Source organism: Lacerta agilis, chromosome 13 (assembly GCF_009819535.1).
Source record: "Lacerta agilis isolate rLacAgi1 chromosome 13, rLacAgi1.pri, whole genome shotgun sequence".
NCBI lineage: Eukaryota > Metazoa > Chordata > Lepidosauria > Squamata > Lacertidae > Lacerta > Lacerta agilis.
In genome coordinates this window covers 43,656,224-43,675,435 of record NC_046324.1, presented here as the reverse complement: position 1 = coordinate 43,675,435, position 19,212 = coordinate 43,656,224, and the positions used below count along the sequence as shown (strand labels likewise).

The following is a 19,212-nucleotide window of genomic DNA, read 5'->3' as shown; positions in this document are numbered from 1 at the left end:
GCTGCTGAGCGGAGTCCTTTCAACACCCCCTTTTCTCTTTGTAAAATAAAAAGCACGATTCTCTTTTGGCCCCTAGACCACCATTTGCTCCATAAGACGCACAGATATTTCCCCTTACTTTTTAGGAGGAAAAAAGTGTGTCTTATGGAGTGAAAAATACGGTACTTGCCGTCCAAAAGCTACAATTTGCTTTCCCAATCTCTCTCTTCTTTCTTCTTTCTGCTCACTGTTGCATAAACCACACAGCCTCAGGGAGAGAAGAAGGTTTGTCTCTCTTTACCTTAATGGAACAGTTTTCTCTTGAATTCACTCTGCCTTCATTTTTATTTTTGCTAATTTCTCCTTCTGACACGAATCTGCAGGTACCAGGTCAGATGAGGACGAAGGTTTGTGGTCCTGGAAAGGTTTCCGTGCATGTTGTTAGAAGCTGTAGTTCTAAAAAAAAAACCCGCTTTGTCTGAGATGAAAGCAAGCATGGTTTGGCAAATCCAATACAGTGGTACCTCGGGTTACATACGCTTCAGTTTCCAGACTCCGCTAACCCAGAAATAACGCTTCAGGTTAAGAACTTTGCTTCAGGGTAAGAACAGAAATCGTGCTCTGGTGGCGCAGCGGCAGCGGGAGGCCCCATTAGCTAAAGCGGTGCTTCAGGTTAAGAACGGACCTCCAGAATGAATTAAGTATGTAACCAGAGGTACCACTGTATGTGTGAATGATGAAATGGTTCTTTTTGGAACTGGCTATTCTTCCTTTGCCAACTCCTATTACCTAATTGTGTATTGTTGTTGTTGTCAAGTTTCAACCACTTAGGGTCACTTCAGAATTTGGGCGCACCCTCTTGAGACTTTAGACTTTTTTTGCGTTTGGAGATCGGCCCTCCCAGGTCATATCACAGTTTGCTTTTGGAAAGTCCTCTCAGCCTCGACCACGGCTTGCCACGTGACATGGGGATGTTGCTGTTTGAGAAACTCAAGCCCAAGGTCTCCTTGGGAACATGGAGCAACGTTGTGTGTTCCTTTGGATCCCGGCCATCTTCTCTGAGCTGTGAATTCTACAAGGGACTCAGATGCTATTAACAGAAACCTTGCACGCTTGGAAGAATGGCTCCCTTGCTTGCTTGCTTGCTTGCTTGCTTGCTTGCTTAATAGAAGTAGGCAGTGAGTTTGCTTCTTGCTGGTCTGACATCTGCGGAACTGGCCGTTTGCGAAGCTAATTTTTTTTTATCTAAAAAAAAAATGGCAAATGAGATGCATGAAAAGTGATAAGATGACCTCAGCAGTATTAAACTGTTTCCTATCCCCGCAGGGTTTGTGACTGTGTTGGTGAGGTTTATAAGAGAGAAATCTCTGCACTCTGAACCTCCGTCCCCCAGAAAATCCCACATGGGAGATTCCTGGCAGTGTGAATGGTTCAAATCTGACTTAAGTGGGCTGTGTAATTAGACCTCGGACTCTTGTCTTAATCATGAAAGGTTCAGTTTTAGATCTCATATTCGTGGAAGAGTTATAGGCTTCAGCTTGTGAGTCAGTGTCTAACCACTCAGATGAAATGTAGTCAGCTGACAAGTTTAAGTTTTATAGAATATTTATAAGGTAAAGGGACCCCTGACCGTTAGGTCCAGTCGCGGACGACTCTGGGGTTGTGGCGCTCATCTCGCTTTACTGGCCGAGGGAGCCAGCGTACAGCTTCCGGGTCTTGTCGCCAGCATGACCAAGCCGCTTCTGGCGAACCAGAGTAGCACACGGAAATGCCGTTTACCTTCCCGCTGGAGCGGTACTTATTTATCTACTTGCATTTCGTGCTTTAGAACTGCTAGGTTGGCAGGAGCTGGGACCGAGCAACGGGAGCTCACCCCATTGCAGGGATTTGAACCACCAACCTTCTGATCAGCAAGCCCTAGGCTCTGTGGTTTAACCCACAGCGCCACCCGCGTATAGAGGCCTGCTTTTTAAGACGTACTTCCTTCACGTACAGCTCTGGAAAGCTATTGCTTGCAGTGCGACTGGATCTGATTTAGGCAACGTTCATCCTCCTTTCCTGAAATTCCCTGTTTAACTTTTCCACTACCTCCGTTGCCATCTTGATTCTTGAAGTGTTAGAGACACCTGGAGTTTGAGATGAAACCAGTGTCCATTTAGTGGTTTCTGAGTTTTTATAGAGGTGGGGGAAATGGTCGTTAGGAATTCCTAAGCAGAACCCCTCTTTTTGTGTTTGTTTGCTTGTTGAGAAAAGTACCCCAGATTCTGTCACTTGTATTCCTTCGCAGGGATGATACTCAACTGTACAGAAGTCTAAATGGGTGTTCATTGATTAGGTTGAGATTGGCATCTATCGTGGGGAACCTGTGGCCCTTCAAAGGTTGTTTGGACTCAAACGCCCATCATCTGCATAGGTATGCAGATGCAGCCTTAAATAACAGGCATTTATACGTGTAGAGGTTGTTGCACAAGTGTCTGCTGGGTTGGGGCATAATATCACCATTTATTCCCTCATGGACTCTACAGCATAGTTATTTGTACGTGTGAAAAGGTTCTAGGGGCCTTAAAGGACCACAAGGTTAACCCGAGTCAGCTGTGTGATGCAGCAGCAAAAAATGGTGGTTCGATTCTGGGCTGCATCAACAGAAGTCAGCGTCCAGATCAAAGGAAGTCCTTGAGTCGTTCGGTCGTGTCCGACTCTACGTGACCCCATGGACCAGAGCACGCCAGGCACGCCTATCCTTCACTGCCTCCCGCAGTTTGGCCAAACTCATGTTAGTAGCTTCAAGAACACTGTCCAACCATCTCATCCTCTGTCGTCCCCTTCTCCTTGTGCCCTCCATCTTTCCCAACACCAGGGTCTTTTCCAGGGAGTCTTCTCTTCTCATGAGGTGGCCAAAGTACTGGAGCCTCAACTTCAGGGAAGTCCTAGTACTGTTCTATTCTGCATTGGTCAGACCCCACCTGGAGCACTGTGTCCTGGCTGGGCACCACAGTTTTAAGAAGGATGTTGACAAGCTGCAACATATGCAGAGGAGGGTCTAGAAGATGATCAAGGGTCTAGAAACCAAGCCTTATGAGGAACAGTTGAGGGCATTGGGTATGTTTAGCCTGGAGAAGAGGAGACTGGGAGGAGATAGGAGAGCCATCTTCAAATATCTAAAGGGTTGTCACATGGAAGATGGTGCAAGCTTGTTTTCTGCTGCTCTGGGGAGTAGGACTTGATACAGTGGATTCAAGTTACAAGAAAGGAGATTCCATCTAAATGCTTTCTGACAGTAAGAGCTGTTTGACAGTGGAATGGACTCCCTCGGGTGGTTGTGGACTCTCCTTCCTTGGAGTTTTTTAAGCAGAGGTTCGATTGTCATCTGTTTTGGATGCTTTAGCTGAGATTCCTGCATTGCAGGAGGTTGAATCAGATGACCCTTTGGGTCCCTTCCAACTCTTCAGTCCTATGAGTTGCTTGAAACAGTATTTTTTTCAGCAAGAACACCAAGATGTGAGTTGTAAGCTGGAATTATGCCACCCAAATGCACATTTGCCATTAACCGCTTGGACCGTGGTTCTGAGGGTCCTGATTCCCCATGCGAAAGTTTTCTTTCATCTGCATGAACGTTCCTTCGAATCCCAAACTTGGCATTAGAAGAATTTATGCACAGAGAGACACACTGTGCCCCCATGCCTGACAAGGGTATGCAAAGAATCGGCGGCGGGGGGGTGGGCTTTTTAGAGGAGAAGGCTCCGTATGTTGAAATGCTTGGGAGCTGTGTGAGAACGCTGCAGAGTGCAGCCCCAACTGCTCCACATCCCTTTCCCAAACCTTTGTTTCTCTCCTGAAATCAATAGGGCCTGAAGAAGCACTGTAAATTTAATCCTCTTCCTTGGGGCTGAGATTTTGGACTTCTGTCCCCGTCTCCCGGCCCCCGCCTCAAGTTTTTAAAATGAGGTTGTTAAAGGTGTCAGAGATGGAGGGGGGGGTGCTGCTGGCTGTTTCTCGAACTGCCTAAGATTAGAAGTACCGTAAGCACTTCTGCTCACTCAAGGAAGGGATAAGCCTCTCCTCAATTGGCTTTAATAATATTTGAAAAGGGTCTGCTGCACCCGGCATGCTTTTAAGGAGAAAACAATGCGTTCGACATTCCTCTCCGTCAGCTTTCTGCAGTTGAATTAAAACACTTGGTAGACTGGGTGGTCTCGTGGATTTCCTCACTCGCTTCTAACAAAAACAGACATTTTCTTGATGAATAAAGACGCTAGCCGTGAGATCTAACCTGGACTTCGGCTGGCTACGGAGCAAACGTTCTCTGTTCCATGCATCTCATATCGGGGGCAGGTAGTTGATGGACCTGCGTATGACGCTTAAACCAAATGCATGTGTTTAGATGCTAATCCTAGTTGGGGGCGGCAGGTCTAATTTGGGGGGTAGCCTTCTGGCACTGGGAACTAGGAATTTGCTCTCACCCTTTTCATGCTGTTGCTCATCTCGCTTCTGCAGATGCAAACAGCCCAACCGCAAAGGATGGGAAGCACATGGAAAACGGGGTTCTTGTGAATGAAGCCTCTGGAAAAGAAGTCATGAGGTATGGAAGCTTCTTGGATCTTCATTGAAGTTGCTTTGACGTGGTCTTCCTGGTGGCTTTGTGGGGAAAGAAACCTCTGCTGAAAAAAGCACCCTTCCCAGTCCACTACTGTCATCAAAAGAAGCCCTCTTGGCTGTGATGTGACCTGCAGGTATCCATCTCATGACCACCTTGAAGATGGGCTTTCTCTGTGATTGCACCCACTTCGTGGGATGGCCTCTCTCACCCCCCCTCACCCAAATATTTAGCAGGCGCCAACAGTACTGATGTTCTGTCAGCTAGTAAAAACACATCCGTTCACTCAGGGTTCCAGAACGGCAGAAAGAGGTTAATGTCGTAACTCAGTGTTACTCAGACTCGGGTCTCCAGCTGGTTTTTTGGACTACAAATCCCATCATCCCTGACCACTGGTCCTGCTAGCTGGGGGGGGGGGGTGATGGGAGTTGTAGTCCAGAAACAGCTGGAGACCCAAGTCTGGGAAACACTGCTTTAAATGAATAATATGCTCTGATAATGTTTCTGATCTGAAACAGGAATGGCCCAACACCTGTCTTCTTGGGAGCTGCTCTGACAGTGACCGGAGGACCAGAAGTGTGTGGCCTCTGCAGACTGACACCTCATGAGCCCTTAAGTCTCCTTTGCTAAAGTTGTCATTGCCTGGCAGAAAGAGGCTCACATGTGGCACTGCAATTCCTTATAACTTGGAAAACGACTTGGAGGTTTTATTCCAAACTGTTTTAAAATCAATGGGGGTATGGTTATCAGAAGACCAGATGAAATTGCCAGGATGGTCAGTTGAACACCCTCAATCTAAAACTGAAAATGCTAAACTAGCAGGTCAAGGTTCTCTCCCTCTCCTTAGGGAAAGGTAAAGGGACCCCTGACCATCAGGTCCAGTCATGTCCGACTCTGGGGTTGCGGTGCTCATCTCGCTCTATAGGCCGAGGGAGCCGGCGTTTGTCCGCAGACAGCTTCCGGGTCATATGGCCAGCATGACAAAGCCGCTTCTGGCGAACCAGAGCAGCGCACGGAACCAGAGCAGCCATTTACCTTTCCGTCGGAGCGGTCCCTATTTATCTACTTGCACTTTGATGTGCTTTCGAACTGCTAGGTGGGCAGGAGCTGGGACCAAACAATGGGAGCTCACCCCGTCACAGGGATTCGAACCGCCAACCTTCTGATCAGCAAGCCCTAGGCTCTGTGGTTTAACCCACAGCGCCACCTGGGTCCCTCTCCTTAATCCCTCTTTAATCCTCCACTCTGAGCAACGCTACTAAGGTTTCTCTGCGTGGCAGGTGGGGAAGAATGGTGCTCTTTTCTTACTTTCTGGTGCAAGGTCTGCCATTTCTCCTCCCTGCCCCAGGTAGAATTATTTCTTTACCGGCTTAAATAGCGATATGGCATGCATTTTGCATAGCCTGGAAAGAAGAGTACGCCTGAGAAAATAGAGTTTAGCATATGTTGTCTTCCCTGTGTAAGTTTTCACTTTGTGGTCTAAATTTGGGAAACTGATTGCCAGACGTTCACCCGCCTCCAAATGACATGCGTGATATGTGTTAGAACCGCACTCATGGTTTAGGCCTAAGAAGAAACACGGGGTCTTCAAGACCTCGATTAAGCTCTGGAGAAACTTTTATGAAAGGCTTCAAATATACTCGGAACCAGAGCAGACTTTTGTTCCTTGCAGGAGGCTGGAGAGGTGAAAGTGGCTGTTTTTAAAAGTGCAAATTCTTGACTCCCAGATTTTGCAGGGAGTGCAGTGGATTTCCCAGCCTTGACGTTGATTTTATTTAAAGTATTTATATAATTCGTTTCAGCCCTCCATAAACAGGCATCTTAATACAATGAAACTAATGAAACCACCATCAGTTTACTACGGTTAATTGTCCAGAAATATATCAGCACAGTACACCTAAGTCTTAAACGCTGGTGTGGTTGTGGTTGTTTTAAAAAGTCATAGAATCATAGAATTGTAGAGTTGGAAGGGACCTTGAGAGTCATCTAGTCCAACCCCTTGCAACGCAGGAATATTTTGCCCAATGTGGGGCTCGAACCCGCAACCCTGAGATTAAGGGTCTCATGCTCAACGGGCAGCATCTTGAGCTTGTGGATAAAAGTAACTGGCATGCCTTGATTTCTAAGCCGCCGCGCATTTTCTAACAGGCAGCTCAGTAACTCTTCCATGCACAGCGGGGAAACTGGGAAGTCCTTGAAACAGAACAGCACAGCTGAGCTTCAGAAGACGCCGGTGGAAAAAGGTGCCTGGAAATTAACAGAAGCGGACACTGCCAAGACTGGGAAGGTGAGAGGTGAATTGATTATTTTCCTCATTTGTGAAAAATCTCTCGGTTTCCAGCAGCAAACGATGTCGGCTTTGTCACCGAGCCACACCTTGCCTGCGTATTGTCTACACCAAGAGTAGCTAACATGGAGCTGCTCCCTCCAGCCACCCAACTTCCTTCAGCCTAAGCCAGCATGGCAAGTGGTGTCCCAGGAATAATGTGCGTTGGATGGGCACAAAACGGGCTGCCCTTGGCCTACACTGCTCTGCAGAGGCTCTTGAGCAGGGGGTCGGCAAGGTTTACCTTGTCTGGGCCGGTTCACTCCCCGGAGATCACTCCGTGGGCCGGATTGCGTCTGTGCAGACGCAATTTCCGGCGTCTGCGCAGACACGGTTTCTGGCGTCTGCGCATAGAATCCTAGAGTTGGAAGAGACCACAAGGGCCATCCAGTCCAACCCCCTGCCAAGCAGGAAACACCATCAAAGCATTCCTGACAGATGGCTGTCAAGCCTCCGCTTAAAGACCTCCAAAGAAGGAGACTCCACCACACTCCTTGGCAGCAAATTCCACTGTCGAACAGCTCTCACTGTCAGGAAGTTCTTCCTAATGTTTAGGTGGAATCTTCTTTCTTGTAGTTTGAATCCATTGCCCCGTGTCCGCTTCTCTGGAGCAGCAGAAAACAACCTTTCTCCCTCCTCTATATGACATCCTTTTATATATTTGAACATGATTTCCGGCACGGCGGAAGCGAGTTCCCACTCTGCGTTGCGCCGGTTTAGCGCAGCATGTGGGGACTCAACGAGCAGCCAGCTCGGTTCGGGGCAGCTCGCGGGCCATTTAAACGAACCCCATGGGCCACAGGTTGCCAGCCCCTTCTCTTGATGGTTTCAGCCAGGGGTTGAGACTGGGACACTTGGAATGCAGAGCGTGTTTTCTGCCATTGCGTGTCCAGCTCTTCCCCCAAAGGGAACAGCAATCTTTCAATCTTGCAAACTGGTGATGAGAGTAGCTTCAATTAAAAAAACAACATCAAAATTTTAACCCTCCTCCATTGTTTTGCTGTAAGAGACAAGCATTGCTGTTTGGAGTCTCTGTTTGGGGGACCGTTTTTAAAGCTCCTAGCCTCTGCTCATCCCGTTTCAAGCCCAGCTAAGTTAAACTGAGAGTAGACCCACTGGTATTAATGAACCTAAATCAGCCGTGCCCAATGATTTCTGTGGGTCTACTCTGAGTAGGGCTAGTATTGGACACCACTGGAAGGGGTGGGTGGAAGGGGAAGAAGTGCTGCCCAGCTCATCTGTGGCACCCTTTTAATTAAAGAGACTTTTCAGCAAACCAATTAATCAATCGAACAGTGCCGCCTTCATTATATGAGTGCAACTACTTTGAATCCGTTTCGAGGGTTGTCTGACCCCAGAAATGTTTTAACTCTCCGGGTTGTTTTTGTGTTTTGTTTCGTTTCTTTAAAAGATGCCATGAGCTTCTAGCTTGGCTCATGGAGCCTGAAAGACCTCGAATCCACACATCTGGCCCCACTCCAAGTTTCCACTGTCAAGCACAGGTCCTTAATTCCTGCGGGCCAAGGGCATGTGTATGTTTGTCTTTCCCTGATGGGAGGCCTGCGAACCAGGCTGCTGCTGCTGTTGCTGCTGCTGCTTCTAAAGAAACACTCTTCTTCAGCAGCCTAAATTTTTACAGTGGTACCTTGGTTTTCAAACAGAATGCGTTCCAGGAGTCCGTTCGAATCCTGGAACCATTCAAAAACCAAAGTGTGGCTTTCGATTGGCTGCAGGAGTGTCCTGCAGCCAATCGGAAGCCGCACCGGACGTTCGGCTTCGGAAAATTGTTTGAAAACTGGAACACTCACTTCCAGTTTTCGATTGTTTGGGAGCCCAAGGCATTTGGCTTCCAAGGTACAACTGTACATTTAGTTGCACCTCAGCTCTGGAGCTGCAGCCCAGTAGTAATAATAATAATAATAATAATAATAATAATAATAATAATAATAATAATAATAATAATAATAATAATAATTTATTATTTATACCCCGCCCATCTGGCCGGGTCTCCCCAGCCACTCTGGGCGGCCTCCAACAAATACCAAAATACAATACAAAGTCACAGTTTAAAAACTTCCCTAAACAGGGCTGCCTTTAGGTATTTTCTGAATGTCAGGTAGTTGTTTATCGGAGTGGTGAGTCGCGTCCCAAGAGTGGTGTGCTAAGTCCGATCCCTTTTCTGTATTTTAGGTGAAGCCAGCTGTCTACTGGGAGTACATGAAAGCCATTGGGCTATCCATCACCTTCATGAGCGTCTTCCTTTTTCTCTGCAACCACGTGGCCTCGCTGGCTTCCAACTACTGGCTAAGCCTATGGACGGACGATCCTGTTATCAATGGGACGCAGCAGCACACAAACCTCCGGCTGGGAGTGTACGGAGCGCTGGGAATGTCTCAAGGTCTGCTTGCAATCTCTCTCGGTGCTCGTCGCCTTACTCAGTTTATCCGACTCCTCTGAAGGAGTTCCTCCACCTCCGGCCTTTCCTTTCACCTTCTCTCCATCGCTTCCCGTCGAGGTGCACTAGCGTGTCTGCCGCGGCGTCGTTCATTTCTTCCCATGTCTAGCGTAGACACGGCAAATGGCCGTGCAGCTGTAGGGTTCAGATGCTTAAGGCTTCTGAATGCTGAAAGGCAGGGACTTGAGATGTTAATTGGGTAGGGAGGAGAATAATTCTGCGTTAATTCTGTGCTGCTGTACTGGCCCAGAATCCAGCAAGCCAAGAATCTCCACTTCTTAACTGTTTTTTTTGGAAAAAGGAGTTTCTAGTCCTCATGGCTGAAAAGAAGTTTGAAAATGCATGGAATAGACACCACATGAAAGGTGAACAGCGATTTCCACTTCTGTGCTCTCTGAAATCAAACTAATGGTGGGAAATCAGCAAATTTCTTTATTCTGGCCTTCCTCTAAGGAGCTCATGGCAGTGCACATGGCTCCCCACCCCATCATTGTCCTCACAACGACCCTGCAATGTAGATTAGGCTAAGAGTGTGTGGCCCAGGGCTTACCCCCCTGAGCTTCATTGGCAAAGTGGGAATTTGAACCCGGGCCACCTAGACTTAGTCTAGCGCTTTAAAACATCCCACCACCTTTGAGGGAGTCGCAGCCCTCAATACGCTCAAACTGTTTCCCTGCTTCTAATTGCGACAAAGTGCAATATTTGCAGGCAGGGATTGGGTAGCTTCGGAAAAAGGATTTTGAAGTTCATAAACAGAATTGGGGGGGGGGGGAGAGAGTCATAGAATTGTAGAGTTGGAAGGGACCTCAAGGGTCCTCTAGTCCAACCCCCTGCAATGCAGGAATATCAGCTAAAGCGTCCATGGCAGATGGCCATCCAAATCTCTGCATCTGTGTGATGCAGCAGCTAAAAAAGCCAATGCAATTCTGGGCTGCATCAATAGGAGTATAGCGTCTAGATCAAGAGAGGTAATAGTACCACTATATTCTGCTCTGGTCAGACCTCACCTGGAATACTGTGTCCAGTTCTGGGCACCACAGTTCAAGAAAGATACTGACAAGCTGGAACGTGTCCAGAAGAGGGCAACCAAAATGGTCAAAGGCCTGGAAACGATGCCTTATGAGGAACGGCTTAGGGAGCTGGGTATGTTTAGCCTGGAGAAGAGAAGGTTAAGGGGTGATATGATAGCCATGTTCAAATATATAAAAGGATGTCATATAGAGGAGGGTGAAAGGTTGTTTTCTGCTGCTCTAGAGTAGCGGACACTGAGCAATGGATTCAAACTACAAGAAAGAAGATTCCACCTAAACATTAGGAAGAACTTCCTGACAGTAAGAGCTGTCCAACAGTGGAATTTGCTGCCAAGGAGTGTGGTGGATTCTCCTTCTTTGGTGGTCTTTAAGCAGAGGCTTGACAGCCATCTGTCAGGAATGCTTTGATGGTGTTTCCTGCTTGGCAGGGGGTTGGACTGGATGGCCCTTGTGGTCTCTTCCAACTCTAGGATTCTATGATTCTATGCTTAAAAACCTCCAAGGAAGGGATACCACCACCTCCCAAGGGAGACCGTTCCACTGTCAAACAGCTCTTACTGTTACAGAGTTCTTCCTAATGTTGAGTCAGAATCTCCTTTCTTGGAAGTCCCGGGATCCTTGTGCTGGGGATGAAGTGGGCAGAGAGAAAGGGGACCTGAAATCTTTCCACCTCTACCTGCCCTTTCATCCAGGGGCAGGATCTTTCCATCGTCTCAGCTGCACACAAACACACCACGCGATTTCCCTACTTGCACGTCAAAAACACCTCCCTGCAGGCAAAGCCATGTTGCAAAGCCTGTGACTCAAGCTACAGTATTTTTCACTCCATAAGACACACCTGAACATAAGATGCACCTAGTTTTTAGAGGAGGAAAGGGGAAAAGCCCTGCTTTTTTGAGCATCAGCTGAAAGTGGTGCAGCTTTTTTTGCAAAGAGAAAAAGCTCCGTTTTTATGGGGTCCAACTCACAGTTCTGCAGTTTCTAGTCCTACAGCCATTTCTACAGTTTCCAGACAGATAATCTAATCAGCAAGTCACATGTCGCTGGGGAAACAAACAGCCTCCCACTGCATTCAACAATGGAGGCCTGGGCAAGGCTGGAAAGGGAGCCTTACCTCTCTCCCGATCACTTGCTGAACAGCTGTTCAGCGGCTTCCTTTCAACACTCCCTTCTCTCTTTGTAAAAAAAGAAAGAGCACGATCTGCTTTTGGCCCCAAGGCAATTCGGCTCCAGGGACCATGCATTCGCTCCATAAGACGCACAGACATTTCCCCTTACTTTTTAGTAGGAAAAAAGTGCGTCTTATGGAGTGAAAAATGCGGTAAGTGCTGACACCGCACCCAGACCCTCTGTTTTCTGAGCCTGCCTTTTCCAGCTCTGCTTCTCGAGTGCCTCCTCCTGAAGGGTGAGTTTGGGCCCGGCTTGCAGTCCTGCTTTGGGGGTTCTCATAGGTGTAGGGATGCAGGAAGCTGCCTTAAGACAAGCAGACCACGGGTCCATCAAGCTCCGTTCAATACTGCCTGGCAGCTGCATTCCAGGGACCTCCTGCTAAGAATCGGATGCTCAACCCCTGAACTACGGCCGTTCCCTTATCTGGCTGGCCACGGTGAGAACAGGAGGCAGGGCTGGATGGACCTTTGGCCTGATCCAGAAGGGCTCCTGTTACGTCCTCATGTTCACTGCCTGCAGTGGTGACCCTGCCGGTTTCCTCCTTTTCCCCTTGTTTGTGGGGCCTGGAATAGGGTGCCTTTGCACACAAGTCAGCAGCCTCAAATAGGCGTCCAGGGAGTTGCCCTGGGCCTCCTGGCAGGAGCACCCTTTGCTTGAGGACACAGCGACACTTGATTCTGTTTGGCAACATTTCTCCAAGCTTATCCAAGAGCTCAGTGGCTGGGAAGGGTTCAGTCCAGGTCGTGGCTCCAAAAGATCACAGACAGGAGGGAAGCTGGGGTCGGGCTTCTTCTGCAGAGAATGGTAAACCCTTTAGAAATAAGTGCATTCTGGGTTGGGGATTCCAGTGGTCTGGGAGGCGGAAGGGCTTAGCCCACATTCTAGCTCCTCCTCAAGGCACAACCGATTTGCTGGCACTGGGCGCTAAGCCGAGGGGCACCACAAGAATAACAGAACGGAAGGCAACAGATGGGTGCCCCCCCCCCGTTTAGGGCCTGCGCCTCTTTCCTCTCCCCACCCCCCTCACTCCTTAAACCTTAGACCACCCCACAGTCTCTCAGGACACCCCCGCCTTTATTCAGCTCCTTGCAGAAAAGAAATTTAAGGCCAACACAAAATGTGAAACCCTGCAGAAGAAAACCCTTCATGGGAATTGTGGAGCTGTGCAAGTAGTTTTCGACAGCGGTAGGCTCCGTTCGCAGGCCCGCTGTGTTAATAAGGTCTTCAGTCCGTTCGTTCATAAGCGAAGTTGAAAGGAATGACGCCGTCACTTAGGGGTGTTTTTGTGCCCGTCTCCCTGAAGGTATTGCCGTGTTTGGCTACTCCATGGCCGTTTCGATCGGAGGGATATTTGCTTCCCGCCGTCTCCACGTCAACTTGCTCCACAACGTTCTGCGGTGCCCGATGAGCTTCTTTGAGCGGACGCCCAGCGGGAATTTGGTGAACCGGTTTTCCAAAGAAATCGACACCATTGACTCCACCATCCCCCAGATCATCAAGATGTTCATGGGCTCCATGTTTAACGTCATCGGGGCCTGCATCATCATCCTGTTGGCCACGCCAGTGGCTGCTGTGGTCATCCCTCCCCTGGGATTCGTCTACTTCTTTGTACAGGTACGCAAAGCTCTTGTCCCTGGTTCCAGCTGTGCCTCAGACTTCGCTTTAGCCAAGCTGGTTCCTGGTGAGACCGTGTTAGCTTCAAACCGGAATCTTCATTCAGTCCTTCAAGCCAGTGTTTCTCAAATGTGTTGTTGGACTACAACCCCCAGCATCCATGACCACTGTTCTTGCTAGCTAGGGATAATGGGAGTTGTAGTCCAGAGCATCATGAAGACACCAGGTTGGGGAAGGCTATGTGGCATAGCGGTGGGTGCCACTCCTTCTAATAGAATCATAGCCCCCTCTTGTGTGCTATAGCCTCTTCCATCAAAGAATAAGCTGGCCACACTTAGTCCAGACATTCGCTGTGTGTCTTTCTCCGTCACCCCTTTTAGGAGGTTTTCTGCTCCTTAGCCAAGTAACCAAAGCTTCTCAGATTGCTTATATGATGAAGGAACCAAATAAGAAGTCTACTGGGCAGGCACAAGGTACTTCTTGGCAGCACCAATCTTGGATCAACTTAAATATACAAAGCAGGATATACCGCTTCAAAAATAGATGGACTGATGTCAAAATGCTGCAAGCAAATAAAATTAACTGCAGTGGTACCTCGGTTTTCGAAGGTAATCCGTTCCGGAAGACCGTTCAAGTTCTGAAATGTTCAAAAACCGAACACTCAGTAGCCAACAGCTAGGCCTCAGGATCTTGCACTCGGCGGAGGCCGTGTTGCATGTTTGACTTCCGAGGTGTGTTCGAAAACAGAAGCATTTACTTCTGGGTTTACGGCGTTCAGAAACCGAAATGTTCGTCAGTGGAGACGTTAGAAAACCGAGGTACCACTGTATAATAAAAATTCATAGTTCCCAGAGTCAATTTAATTATGATGATGATTTTCTTGCATAATCATATAACCAGTGCTTTTTTTCCTTTAAAAAAATGTTTAGGGGTACTCTCATTTTGACTCAAGAAGATCACCATTTTATAGTTCAAATCAGGAAAAATAAATACAGTAAATGGACAAAAGTACAAGGATTCACAAAATGTTTAGGGGTATGCACTGCATATAACTAATATAACCTCATTGCCCTTCCTTGAGGGTGCCTTTGTTAGGACCTTTTAAAGCTCTAAACGGCCTCGGCCCTGTAGACCTGAAGGAGCGTCTCCACCCCCATCGTCTAGCCCAGACACTGAGGTCCAGTTCCAAGGGCCTTCTGGCGGTTCCCTCACTGTGAGAAGCAAAGCTACAGGGAACCAGGCAGAGGGTCTTCTCGGTGGTGGCACCAGCCCTGTGGAACGCCCTCTTGTCAGATGTCAAGGAAATAAACAAGTATCTGACTTTTAGAAGACATCTGAAGGCAGCTCTGTATTGGGACATTTTTAAATTTTCATGTTTTACAGGTAAGGTCAGGAGAGTCAGTGTTTATATATAGTTTATGGACTGAAAAGCAGCAGCGGCGGCAGCTAACAGGGATCATATTCCCTGGAATGATTCCATCCCATACACAGGACAATTTCCACTCCTGTTTCCGCCATAATTCCCTGACATCCCCATCCTACAGCTCCCAATCATCCCTGAGCATTGGCCACACCAGGAGGGGCTGATGGGAGTTGTAGTTTACATTGGCTATCCCTGGGCTAGAAGCAAATAATAATAATAATTTATTATTTATACCCCGCCCATCTGGCTGGGTTTCCCCAGCCACTCTGGGCAGCTTCCAACAGAATGTTAAAATACAATAATCTATTGAAACATTAAAAGCTTCCCTAAATAGGGCTGTCTTCAAATGTCTCCTAAAAGTCTGGTAGTTGGTTTTCTCTTTGACATCTGGTGGGAGGGTGTTCCACAGGGCGGGTGCCACTACCGAGAAGGCCCTCTGCCTGGTTCCCTGTAACTTGGCTTCTTGCAGCAAGGGAATCGCCAGAAGGCCCTCAGCACTGGACCTCAGTGTCCGGGCAGAACGATGGGGGTGCGAGGCGGCCTCTTACCGTCGCCTTGATTTCTCTGACCTGGCCCTTTCCAGCGCTTCTACGTAGCCACTTCCCAATCATCCCTGAGCATTGGCCACACCGGGAGGGGCTGATGGGAGTTGTAGTTTGGCTATCCCTGGGCTAGAAGCAAAGTGGGTGCGAGGCGGCCTCTTACCGTCGCCTTGATTTCTCCGACCTGGCCCTTTCCAGCGCTTCTACGTAGCCACTTCCCGCCAGCTGAAGCGCCTCGAGTCGGTCAGCCGCTCCCCGGTCTACTCCCACTTCAACGAGACGCTGCTGGGGGTCAGCGTTATCCGAGCCTTCGAGGAGCAAAAGCGCTTCATAAAGCAGAGCGACGTGAAGGTGGACGAAAACCAAAAAGCTTACTACCCAAGCATCGTCGCCAACAGGTAGGTGGACGACCCAAGGAGCGTTGGGTTTGAGTTACAGAAATCTTTTCCCTGCTACCAGTCTGTATGAATACACGTCGGTCCTTCAGCACCAACAACACTCCAGTGGAATTGGTTCAGAACTGGAGGCCCTCTGCTGGACATTTCTGGAGGCGAGCAGAATCGTTCCTGAGTCCCAGACTCCAATCCCTAGTTAAACCTGGGGCACCTTGAACATGTCAGGTGGTCCTGAGAATCTGTTTCCTAAGTTTCGACCAGCTTTTAATTTCCTTTGCAAACTTTTCATGATCAACTACCAGCCTATATACTGTTCACTAGTGGCCAAAATTGTGGAAACCTTTTGGGGAAAGTGTATTTCCGAGGTTTGATGGCTCATAACACCACTTTTTTTGGAGTAATACCATAAAATTATATATCAACGGAAAGATAATTCAATGAAGAATGTAATGTAAGAATGTTTGTTCAATTATCTGTATTCTATCAAACGTTATAGCCAAATAACCAGAAAAAGGAGTGTTTAAGAGGGCCAATCAGGCGTCATTTTGTTCTGGCAATGATGGCTCATAACACCACTTTTTTAAACTTCACTTTCCCCATGTGATTTACTGCTGGTTGGCTCCTGACACCCATCATCTGAAGACCACTGCCTGTCCTCACATGATGCACCAAATACAGTAAAGCAGGTTTTTGCCTACAGGAGCTCATGCCACTGTAAAACCCCTGGCCTCTTTAAACCAGAAAGACTAATATGGCTGCATTTGCAGAATGATCAATTCCAAAGGGCATTGATGGGCTTTAAAATTCTGTCCTTATCTGCTGGATGACCACCAGGAAATGCTTGATCCGAGCCTGCATTACATTCTTCATTAAATTATCTTTCCGTTGATATATAATTTTATGGTATTACTAAAAAAAAAAGTGGTGTTATGAGCCACCAAACCTCGGAAATACACTTTTTCCAAAAGGTTTCCACAATTTTGGCCGCTAGTGTGTACTGCTTTCCCTGTTTCTCTCTTCCCTCCACCCTACAAAGCTCTCTCTCCCCCCCACCCTGCCCTCATGCAGTTGGCCTGCAAGGGCCTGGTGGCTATTAAAAGAAGCCCCCTCTTTCCTTCCAGGTGGCTCGCAGTCCGGCTGGAGTACGTTGGGAACTTCATCGTCCTCTTTGCCGCTCTCTTCGCCGTCATCGCCCGCGACAGTCTGAGCCCAGGGCTGGTTGGGCTCTCCATCTCCTATTCGCTGCAGGTAGCTCACGGAAAACAGGCTGGGTTTGCTTTTGGAGCGGAAGCCTAATAATCTTTTTAAGAAAAAGGGGTGCAGTTCTTCGTCTTTGGTGGCTAAGCATTTTGTAAAGCTATAAAGAGAGCCAGGGTGGTGGGTGTAGTGGTTAAGAGCGGTAGACGTGTAATCTGGTGAACCGGGTTCGCTTCCCCGCTCCTCCACATGCAGCTGCTGGGTGACCTTGGGCTAGTCACACTTCTCTCTGAAGTCTCTCAGCCCCACTCACCTCACAGAGTGTTTGTTATGGGGGAGGAAGCGAAAGAAGATTGTTAGCCGCTTTGAGACTCCTTAGGGTAGTGATAAAGCGGGATATCAAATCCAAACTCTTCTTCTATATAGATAATTCAGCAAGGTGAGAATTGTGCTTTTTAGGTAGCTTTTAGCGAAAGGTTAGGAGGTATTAGGGAGCAATCCTGTTGCTCTCTGAGAAGGCGACTGAGGGTGCTGCAGGCCCCCCTCTTCTCCTGCAAGAAAGCAAGGTCAATCGCTGTAGGGCAGTCTCAGTGTGATGGAGGGAGTGTGTATACAAGGAGGCAGTGGACCCATAGATTCTATGCAGTCTCGTTCCCCTGGCCCTAGTACGGGAGGTGGCCCCCCAGATGTTGCTAGGACTACAACTCCCATCATCCCCCACCAGCGTGGTCAGGGATGATGGATTCTGTCGTCCATAACATCTGAAGGTTCTCCACCCCTGTCCTAAAACCATTCCACTCCTCGAGCTGGCATGGTTAATCTGTGGGCAGGGGTGAGGAAAAATAAGCCACCAGACATCCACCACCACCACCTGACCAGGCAGGGGGGGGGGGCTTTGGATGCAACAGTAGCTCCACTGTGGAACTTCTCTCCTTCATCCCCAGCCGCCCAGGTAAGATGCTTGTGTTAAAAAGAAAGTACTTGCAATAAAACAACTCCAGCTCCCAAACGAGGAGCTGTTCTGTCTATGCTCGGCGTCTGGGAATTAACATTCAGACGTGAGGTCCTTCCTCTTGCAGTTCTGAAAATCTGCTTGATCCGAGCCTTTCCCTCTTGCTTTTTCTGCATGCGCACATTGGCTCTTAACTCTATAAACAAAGACAGCATGCCTGAGACCACCTCAGCCCTCCTTATTAAACAAGGCAGCGCTTCATGAAGACGTAGACTTTTTAATGGTTTGCCAAAACCTCCCTGGCTTCAAAATTTTGAACCTGAAGATAGAGAAGGAGATAACGCCTGAAACAAATACACGAGTCCCCCAAGCATGTTCAGCGGGCAGAACTTGAACTGGCAGCTTGCTGGCATGTATGCAAAACACATATTTGGGGCTTCGGTTTGTTTTTTTGTTAGATTACCACTTACTTGAATTGGTTGGTTCGCATGTCGTCCGAGATGGAGACAAACATCGTTGCTGTGGAAAGAGTCAAAGAATACTCTGAGAAGGAGAAAGAGGTAAGTTCAAGACCGCTCCTCTAGCTGCAGTTTTGAGGGCGCATTGTAAGTCTGTAGGTTGCGCAGGTACGGTACAGGGATCTGCATTTCCTGCTGGTCACCCAACAGATGAGGGCAGAATTTTAAAGCCCATCGATGCCCTTTAGAATTTATCATTGCAGCCATATTGGTCCTTCTGCTTTAAAGAGGCTGCGACGAATCCTACCTCTCCATTACTAAAAATTGTGTCAACAAGGGTACAGGGGTGAAACCAACCCCCCCTCAGCTCGGTTCACCTCAAAACAAACCCCTCTTACTTCAAGGGCTTATTAGTAATGAGAGTCTATTTCCAGCTTTCGTGGCCTGGTATCCTCACTACTCTGGGTTACTTAAATGAACAACCTCTTGCCTACAGTAAAGGGCCTCCCTCAGCTCGGATCCCCACTGTCTCGATTTGCCTCAACACTCTGGCAACTTCGTGGCACTCTAGGTTTCCACCATCTAACCCTTTTCTGTGTGACTCTAGGACACAAACTGTCACCTCCCTTTCCTCAGGTAAGTTTTGCCCTTTCTTGAGTCCACACCTCTGTGAGATTTGATACCCTGCTGGACCAATAATGACGATTCCTCCCTTGCACAAAAGAACCGAACTTTATTTTCTTGGGAACATAGTTGTTTTAAAGATTCATGCGTTCACAATCTTAGTTGCATTAATACAGAAACTCTTTCACTCTATAGTTTCAAGTTAAACTAAACCTCACCTAAACCACCACTACCCTGGCCCCACACCCTTCTTCTTCCCTGTCTCCACACACACCCTCCCTCTTCTCCACTGCCAAAACGGCTCTTCTCTCCTTTTAAACCGGGGACCGCCCCGCCCCCAAAGGATGAACTGTCAGTCAGATGAAGGTGGATAACCCCTTCTGAGCCGGGAGGTAATAACTCCTCCACCCTAGGGCCAATCCGTCACAAGAGGCCATGAGATTTACAGTGGC

At 48.2% G+C, this 19,212-nt stretch overlaps 1 protein-coding gene across 1 annotated transcript in view; it reads left to right on the top strand.

Annotated features, from left to right (window-relative positions):
• The window catches only part of LOC117056344 (multidrug resistance-associated protein 1-like), an 85,963-nt gene that overhangs the window by 54,542 nt on the left and 12,209 nt on the right, over positions 1-19,212 (top strand). Inside the window, 8 exon segments of the mRNA XM_033166569.1 lie at positions 363-386; positions 4,474-4,558; positions 6,722-6,860; positions 9,090-9,297; positions 12,859-13,169; positions 15,333-15,532; positions 16,651-16,777; positions 18,137-18,238. Coding sequence (XP_033022460.1) covers positions 363-386; positions 4,474-4,558; positions 6,722-6,860; positions 9,090-9,297; positions 12,859-13,169; positions 15,333-15,532; positions 16,651-16,777; positions 18,137-18,238 — 1,196 coding nt within the window.